The sequence below is a fragment of the Monopterus albus genome, unplaced genomic scaffold (assembly GCF_001952655.1).
Source record: "Monopterus albus unplaced genomic scaffold, M_albus_1.0 scaffold1.1, whole genome shotgun sequence".
Taxonomy (NCBI): Eukaryota; Metazoa; Chordata; class Actinopteri; order Synbranchiformes; family Synbranchidae; genus Monopterus; species Monopterus albus.
Window position 1 is genome coordinate 2,413,582 of NW_018127881.1, and position 9,910 is coordinate 2,423,491.

The 9,910-nt window shown below is 39.4% G+C and overlaps 1 protein-coding gene across 3 annotated transcripts in view; it reads left to right on the forward strand.

The window, feature by feature from the left end:
• tox2 (TOX high mobility group box family member 2) overlaps positions 1-9,910 on the forward strand; it is an 89,895-nt gene that overhangs the window by 55,638 nt on the left and 24,347 nt on the right. For all 3 annotated transcript variants that reach the window (XM_020617428.1, XM_020617582.1, XM_020617507.1), the window contains exon 4: positions 6,563-6,850. In XM_020617428.1, the coding sequence (XP_020473084.1) occupies positions 6,563-6,850 (288 nt within the window). The remainder of the gene's footprint in view (positions 1-6,562; positions 6,851-9,910) is intronic.

The window sequence follows — 9,910 nt, forward strand, 5'->3', positions numbered from 1 at the left end:
GTTCCAGTTGAATGTTCAGCAATAATGATGTGGTTGTTGTTGCTGACAGCACTTCTCCATTAGTCTCCTCTCTTGCCAGAATGAGGTGTTATTAGATAGTGAGAAAGAAACAAAGATGAAGAAAGAAATAGAAAAACAAGAGAGAAGAGGGTTAGTGGCCCATTTTAGTGAATCTAATTGATGAGGTCGGTAGAAGCTGTGTAATAGATGCAGTTAATGTTTGAGTATTTGCATCAGATTGCTGCGCAAAAAAAGAGTGTGTGAGGGACAGACAGAAAACAAAGGTTCAAGGGGAGTTGTTTTTATCATTTGATAAAGCCTCCCTTATAATCTCAGCATGTTGTGCAATGGACCTGGCTCTCCTTCAACTCTGTGGTGTGCCACTTCAAATTAGTCGCTTGTGGAGAGGGCCTGCCCCATCTTTGCAAAATGCATTAGTACACCACTCAGAGCCTCATACAGCCTAGGGTTAAACACAAATTATATCATTTCTGTCATCCAATCAAATCACACTGACCCACTGACCTGCACGATGAGTCAAATGCATAATGAAATATGACATAGCACAAAAGCTTTGATTCTAATGTGCTCTGACATGCGATCAGATGATGATGACCTCCTGACCTTGACTGACAAATGAGGCGAGCACTGGGAACAGGATACACAAGGGAGACGAGGGGAAGGAAGCTAAAAGGAAAACAAAAAAGAAATATATGCAATTAAAAAGACTGGTTTTATTCAGTGGGAGGTTACTTAGTACGCAGCTCAGTATCTGGGGTGAATGGGGCCATCTGCATCTTTGGACAGTTGGTGCTCACCTTAATTAATCTCTTCATTCTCTCCATAATTCCCCTCATATAAATAAAAAGCATTTTTCTCACAGAGCAGCATCATTTCTTCTGACATAGCTGTAAGTGGTGCTCAGGCAAGGTAGCTGGATTTTATTTCCTAGAAAGAGCATGCCATTGAAATTATTTTCCCCTGTCTCTCTCCTTCGCTGTCTCCCAGTCTCTCTCTCTCTCTCTCCCACTTTCTTCTCTTCCCACCCTTCCATTCCATTCATTCACCGGACAGCAACCGAGTACACAGTGGTTTAGCATTGCCATCTCCACCGCCCCTTTCATGATGTCCAAATAGTGACAGATAAAAAATGAAGCAGGGCTATTGTAGACAGAGACGAGATGACAGGAATGGGTGGAAGGGAGTTGATCAGGGTGTGGGTGATGTGGACCAAAGACCCAAACTGCTGGGGGTCTGTGAGGGGCGGGCCAGCCATGGGAGGAAGAGGAGAATGGAGGTGTAGGGTGGCTGTAACTGGATCTTTGGCCCGCTGCCCCTCCTCGTCTTTGGGCTCCACTAGAAAAGGCTCTATGGTGTGTTGATACCCCCTGGCATGATATTGCAACATCGGCTTTAATTACTCCTGAGCTGATGGAAAGATATTGATAGATAAAACGAAATAAGAAGAGGAATAAGATACAGAGGAATATCAAAAACAAGCAATCCAATAACGAGAAGTAACAGAAAACGTCGTGTCATTTAAACGTGTTTGAAAGTAGGCGATCTTTGTAGTCCAACAAGCACTATTTGTCTCTGCAGTGTTATGTTAAAACAAGAGCTCTGTGTACACTAGTAAACAGGATCATTCATAAATATAAAGTATAATCTTTCTGTGGGAGAGCGATGACAGAGTGAATGAAAACAGATGATGCTCTCAAATTCTTCCCAGAGATAAATCCACAGTTTTCTTTGCAAACTGGATTGCATGGAAAGGAGAGATAAGGGGGCCTGACTTTGTCTCTGTGTGCAGAGTGCTGCGCAGCGGATATGGGAAGGTGTTGGAACGAAGAGTGTCGGAGGTGATGGAAGCAGTAGTGTGTGTGGGGGATTTTAAACATAAATCACCACTGTGACAAAGCTCTCCAATAGGCAGATAAGTGCACATTAGTGGTAAGGCAGATCTGTCATCGCCTGTCGGTCCTGCCCTCTCCCTGAAACAAACGCTGACTTGGGAGGACTCCAAACTCTTCTTCTATGTGGCACACTAGCAACCGGCCTGAATTTAGCTTCAGACCAATGCCTTCAATGAGTGACTTGATGTGTAGGTAGATAATTTGTAAGAGAATGTTCACAGAAAACGGTGACAGAGCTACCCGTCAAAAAAATGTTAGTATAATGACATTTCTATTTACGCAGTATACGGTACAAGGAAATCAGCAAATATTACGAGCTGCAACTAAGGATTTATTTCACTGTGGAACTAAATAACCATTTACACTGTGAAATGCCAAAAACTGTGAAAAAAGCTGAGCCAACCAACTGTCCAAAACTTCCAATATATAGAAAAGCAGCAAATCCTCACATTTCAGAAAATGTTGCAAAATGACTTAAATCGTTAATCAATCATTAAAATGGCTACTGATTTATTTTCTACCAATTCACTGAGTAATCGTTTCAACTGTAAATATAACATTAGGACAAAATCATGTGGTGTTTTACAAATTCTAAACATTAACTTGCTTTTTATTGTAAATTATATTTGACAACAGAACATTTTATTGAATAAATATAGAGTTTATTATTAACTGGGTTATGCCCTGATTGTAGTTTCTACGGGCATCACAACAGTAATCTAATAAGCAGAGGAATGTACAGATAATGAGCTATTAGCCACAGTCAATATCATCTCCAGAAGGCCTTGAATACTCAGGCAGTGTTACAGAGGGAGGGAGAGAGCTGTGCCAAATAAAAGACAAGCTGGAAAGCTCCCCAATCAATGTTATTTTCTCTTTCAGTCCCAGACCAACTGTCTATTCATCTGTTTCTTTCAAATGAAAGGTGTGCTGGTATGTAACACTTACACTTGAGAGATCTGTCTCATAATTAAAATGTTACAGATTGTGTTTCAGTCACTGTGCAGATTGAGCATACTGTGTATTGGAAATAATGTTCGCTATTGTGTGCGGTATTGATCAGAGGAGGAAAATAAAGAACGCTTTAGTGAGAAAATAGAATCAGTGTAATGCAGCTTTTAGTATGAGTGTGGCTGACTATGGAAAGTAAACCAACGACAAGTGCCTCAAAGGAAAAAAGAAGAAGAGGAGGAGGCTTTTGTTTGAAAAGCCAGTTCCATACTAGGACACATACTTGTCTGTACAATCCATCAAATACATTGCCTTTGTTTGGATTTAACTTTTAAAGGAGGAAGGAGTATACATTAGCCATAGCATACACATGGTTTTGTACATGCAGCCTCATTCTGAATAGAGGCATATGAATAATTTATCTTGCCACAATCCAACTGGGAATGTCCTTGGTATTTACATTTTATCATCAAGGGCACTGGATGAGCCTTCACAGCAATCTTCCACATGACACATCCTCAGTCCCTGTCCCCATTTGCACAGTCAAAAGCAATAGATGGGACCAGGAAAATGTTTCTGTAGCGTGGACATATATTTATACACCGCAAAAACAAAAGGTTGATGAACATGCTAGAGGATGACTAAGCGCGGTGGCCTTTGCATTACACAGTGGTCATCCAAAGTCTCAGTGAGGCACAGTGAAAGATAACAGCTTTGCAAAGGCTCCAACGGACATGCACAGGGACTCACTTCACACAATGGCTCTGATGTTTACAACAGACAATTTAGTTTCCTTCCAACAATTATGAGGGAAATTGAATCTCAGGAAATGTTCGTTTTCTTGCCCATTAGACCAAACAATAACACTATCCCCAAAGGTTTACAAAAACATCTGTCTTCAAAGGACGGTCCAGAAAATTAATATCAACTGGCTTGCAGGCTGTGTCAGGACAAAGTAAATCAAAGTAGGGCATTTCTTTTTCTCTTTTTTTAAATTCAATGTAACATGTAGGAAGATGAAAGTGTGCTTTTAATGCCGAGTCTGTGTCTGCATTCTTGCCGCACAGTAAAACATTGCTAACATCTTTCTTTTGTGGTCAAATTAAAGATGTTTGTTTTTTGTTCTGGCTATTGTAACTTAATGAAATTGTTCTCATCTGGCTTTGCACATCAGACACATTTTAATCCTTTCTTGTTAAGAAAAAGGAGATTGTCCTTTTGCTATGTACTTAAAGGCAAAATCAGGCTCCACTGCTCAAACTCAAGAATTTAAAGCTTTTGTGGCCTCAGAATTAACTACATTTATATTGTTAATATTTCCTTGGCAGACAAACTGTTGTCAGGAAAACAAGTCTACTTTTATAATTCCTAGCAGCAAAAGAATTCCTATTTAAGTGGATTTTAATACACCCATAATTTATATCATCAAGAAATTACAAAATAGGCTTTTACACTCACCTTGATACTAAGATAGTGTTGAGAGAAACAAAAGTGCTCTGTATCCTTTCTCCTTCTCTCCATCTCACCATGCCCCTCATTTTCTAAAAGTATGTGTTTGAGAGATAAATGACCACTCTGCTGCCGAGGATGACAGCCTACACAAAGATGATATTGAATTGATTTCAGAAATGTTGCAGAACTGACTGTTTGATGTATACTGCTAGACATGATTCATAAAAAAATCTATTAAAAAACCCTTGAATGGCTGACACCAGAATATTATTTGTGATGATTAATTTGACTCAGTCATTACAATGGGAGTCAAGTCAGATCGTCTCAGACAAAATTGCTTTTCATTCCCCCGTTGAATTTCCCTGCTATTTTTCTTTTCTTCTCGCTCTGTGCAGAACTCTGATCTGATTGGACTTACTGTGTTAGTGTGACAGCGCACAAATACAGAGGCTGTTGGTCTTCTTTATTACCGATCACTGAGCGTTGTGTTTTTGTTCCAAAATGAGACATTCAACATTTGCAACAAAATTACACCTATTCTAACAAAATGACAGATTAGAATTTAAACATGTTGTATGCCTTTTGTAGAACTGCAGGAAACTGAGGTTCTTGGTTGACAAGATGTTAACACAATAAATAGTTGAGTTTACAACACAGTTCGTAGCAAGTCAGTCAAATATTTTAGTTGCCATGCTACAGTGAGTTAGCAGTGATAAATAACAAGGTGTTCACATATACAAAAAGAATAATCACAGAGGAGGTGAAGAACATTTTCTTGCTAGAGGGTCAGAAGAAGTACTGGTTTACTCTTTTTTAAAAAAGCACACAGATATTTGTAAAATGGGGGTGACTATGGTACAGTGGGTAGAGCAGTTGACTCCCAGCCGGAGAGTCGGAGGTTTGAATCTTGGTGCCTGCAGTTCACATGTCGAAGTGTCCTTGGGCAAGATACTGAACCCCCAAGTTACCCCCGATGGTTAGAGCCATCGGTTGAGGTGGCACCGCAGATGGCTGCCTCGGTTCTGTACCAGAGCCAAATTCCTTGTGTGTAACATACTTGGCCAATAAAGGTGGCAAGGTGGTATCCTTAAATTATCTGCAGTAGGCCCACTCAAAAAGTTTTTTTTTCTGACTGCAAATTACAGTCTCAAAATTCTGATTCCACAACACAGAAAGTCTGATTTTAACAAAACTACAAGTTTTTCTTGATGTTGGTTTTAAGAAATTATTTTTTCTGCTATTCTGGTTTTGTAAATGGCTCTAAATACTGTGGTGCCCAAGAACTTCAGCTATAAAGGTTGCTATAGAACTGAACTGCGAACTAGGGGGGATATTTAAATATTGCTGTTCTGCAATGTTTTATTTTATTTTTATTTAGTCACGTATTTACCAATAATGATGATGTAAATGAGCACAGCTTCAGCTGTGTTAATTTGAACACACCTCCGCTTCAGGATCTGCTGCCTGAAGGTTGCTGTGCATGTGTGGACCAAGAGGCAGCAACGAGTCAACATGGGTCTCAAGTGTAGAAAACAGTCAAAGTTTATGGTTACCAAACTTTAATGAGGTTGAAGAAATCAACAAACACATTTCAGAACCTCAGTCATGTAGTCTCCTGCCAGTCAAATTATTTTTTATGTCCTTCAGTAATTGAAGGATGAGGTCACCTTAAAGCTTGTAGAAGTCCCTCACATTCTCCTCTGGCGAGCGATGCGATTTACAAACACCCACTCCTTCCTCAAACATGTTCTTAACTCTGACAGATCTCAGGTGACCAACAGCTGACATGCTCATATCAGAGCCACAAATTTTACACCTGCTTTCTCCTGATGTTAAATTTCAGCCACAGTTTCCCTCTATCTCAATGGTGGAAAAACAGGTGCTGAGGGTATTTGTATAAATGTCAATTCTCTCCTACCCGATTGTTGCTTCCCTGAACAGAAACACCTTAAAATACTGTACATACTTCAAGAGACCAAACGTATAAATTCCTGTGGTGCCGCATTTCTTCTGTTTCTCCACCGCAAAACCCCACTTAGTAAATATAAACAACTAACTTCACTGTTTAGTGCCAGAAAATGAGCTGCAAAACCTTAGTAAATGTCCTCCTGAATGTTTACATGTGCAACCCATATACAGCAGATATCACTTCTGACTTAGCTTCAGTTTGGTCTGCTTATAGTCACGCCTTCATCAAACCTAATCTTTCTCACTTTATATTTTTTTCTGTTTCTCCCATCACTCAGAGCTATACAGGTCAGACTGGTAGCAGCGGTGGAGGAGGCGGAGGTGGTGGCAACACCAGTGGAAATGGAGCAGGGGACGAAGACTACGAGATCCCCCCCATCACTCCGCCTAACCACCCCGAGCCTCCTCCTCTTCACCTGATGGAGCATGACTCTACAGGCTACCTCTGCCACTCGCTGCCACACAATGGGCTCATCAACCCGTATTCCTACCCAGAGCTGCCCACACTCATGATGTCTAACATGCTGGCACAGGACACCCATCTTGTTTCCAGCCAAATGCCCTCGGTGAGTAGCACTACATGGACTCATCCATCCTATGGGGACTCACAACAGCAGAATGTTGATTTTTAAGGAGTCAGAGGATGTTTTTTCTGTTACAGTTTGAAATCCTTTGGCGAATTTAAGCCTCTGATTACAATAAGAACTATTTGATGCTTCAGAGGAAAGAGGTTTGAACTTAATCTTAGATTTGGGAAAATAATTTGGTCAGCTGTACTGACTTATACTAAAATAGTAAGACAGCGAAGATTTTTTATACAGAACCTCAGGAGGAAAGAAGGGCAAACTACACCAAAGCAGATAGAACACTGCAGTTTATGAAAGAAAAAATGATGAGATAATTTTCAAAGCTTATAGAACATTTCAAAACTTCTTAAAGAGCCTTTTAAAAGATGTCAGCACTATTGTAGCCACTGTTTTCTATTCTGAAACAAATTACAACCTTGTAAGGTAAATGTAATTTTCAAGACATGAAGGCTAAGTGGAGGAACTGAATAATTGTTCAGTGGTTCCGTGCCGTGTCAGCTCAGATGCATGGAGAAAGGGATTGTGGGTAAATCCATCAGCATCATATCTACCTCGACAGCCTGCATCGGTCAATCTGTCAAGCTTTCAAACATGAATACACACTGATTACTCCCTGAGCGCCACACAGAACTGCTCCTCCACAAATTAGCATCTCCAAACCATAATTGCATTCATGAGAACTGCAGGAAATAGAGCAGGTTTCTTTCACAACTAATGATATATGTAAAGCTTATTCGTGAAACATAATGTATAAGCTGCAGTAAGCAAAGGCTCTCTAATTAGCGGCCTCTCTTATAGCATACAGTACATATAGTTCTCAAAGTGTAGTTCAATATTCAAGTTTAGGTTGAGCTTGAAGTTTAAATTAATGCCTGCTCTTTGAATCATATTCACCATCCAAAATGTAAATAGTAGTGGACATGCACTGAAAAGTGTTCTTTTAACATTTATGTTACATAGTGTCAGACTGAATTTAATGTGCCCCTTTCAAATATGGACAGATGTGAATGGTTTTTATTGATTGCGGCAGTTAAAATGACTTGGTTAAAGAAAAAGCACATATGGTCAACAATATTAACATATATAACAATTTTTATGTTCAGGGTTTAAAGGTCGGAATTTTATAGCTTCATAATTTACTTGTTATTGACAGATACAGGAATAACTGCACCAGCTGTGCCTTTCTGGTAATTTAATGGATTACCAGTAGGCAGCTCGTAATACAGAACACATGCTTTATATTGTTATAGACTATCAGAGGCATCATCAGGAATGACATGGCAGCAGCATGGTTATTGTAGATTAATGCAAAGAAAACAGCATGTATGATACGCTGTATACATTAAATACAAATGCATATCAAGGTCAGGCATGTATCATAATGTTCATTATAAACAGAATAGATACGGCTGAACAACAGTCAGCAAATCGCCAAAATATGGCTTGATAAAGATCTGAAATATAAACATGCTACATAGTTGGAATGTTTCCCATAGGTATTGGATTCATGTGCCATTTATCTTCATATTCATTTCACATTTTGGTCATGACCTTTACTGTGGAGACAGTGGTTGATTGGCCAGTCTTTGGCTCGGCAGTGTTATTGCTACAGAGGGCCACACTCGGTGGTTTTAATAGATTGAATACTGCAGGTTAGGTGATAAAAATGCATGAGATTTGAAATGTTCAGCTGGCACACAATGACTATATATTTCAACCTCTAATACAGCTGCTGGTGATTGCTGTTCTGATACCCAGGCCCAGGTGGTTTAAATGGTGTTTTTGGTTTTGAAAGTGGGGACATAAAGTAAAAATATTAAGAAAAAGACATTATGATAGTGTAGGATAAATTACAACCACAGAATCAAAGATATTTTAACCAGCTGATCAGTGGTCCTTTAAAAATGACATTTTGCAAATCTTGCTTCTAACATGCACTGAGAGTACCTCCTTAAACATTTAATAGATCTTTTTCAAAGCACGGTTTCAACTTCACTGCAAAATGAAGCATTTAAAGCAAACTCAGACATTTCTAAATCAAATAGTCTCCCTGGCAAAGGTGCCAAACTGTAGCAGCAGATCATCTGTGCTTAGAACAGAGTGTCTATTAAACTGGTGCCTCACCTTGACACAGTCTGTTGAGCAGGGTAATTAAGCAAACTCTGCAGTTCAAACATGAGATGCTATCATTATAAATACCATACTTGGCATGGCTAGATAAATAACATGGGTTCATTTTAATTTTAGACTGTTTTGGTACTGTTTTTGAGCACTATATGTAGATGTAAAGTGGTTTCTGCTACTGCTGCCGCTGTTGACATTGCGTGTCTATGTGTTTCTGTATCTTCACTATAAACTATATCTCTGCTGTTGAAATGGATCCACTACATCTGGAGGTCAGGCCTTATATTCAATCTTGAGCACACTGAAAAAAAAATCCATTAGGGTTCATCTTTCCTGCATCAGCCATTCTATTGTGGTGCTGCAGTGAGATCTGTTTTCATCAGGCAGATTCAATACGTGAGCAGGGCAATGAAAAGAGTGCAATAGAGTTGAATGAAGAGAGGAGGGGTGAGGATGGAGAGAGAGAAAGAGAGAGAGGAGGGCATTGTGGGGAGGAAAGCAAGAAGAAATTGCAAAGTAGAAAGTAACTCTTATTCAAAATGAGCCTATACTGTACCTCCAGCTTTCCGTACCTCCTGGATTTTATTATTAGATATTTTAGAGATAATTCAGTTGAGTGAAATAAGGTTATTTTGTCTCAACAAAAGCCCGAGAGCCTCTGATTTTTAATGTGTACCTACGTGATTCAAGTACACGCATGTTTGAAAGTACTCCACTGCAGGTGCAACAATATAAACATAAAATAAATAGGGTGATTATATAACAATAAAGATTTAGAATAGTGTGGTATTGATCATAGCATCAGGAAGCTGTTAGAATGTCTGAATTTAGTTTGTGGTGATAGGATGAACTGTAAGACTATGTGATTCTCTGACTAAGAACTATGAGGGGGATATAACACTAATTTGAGAGCGT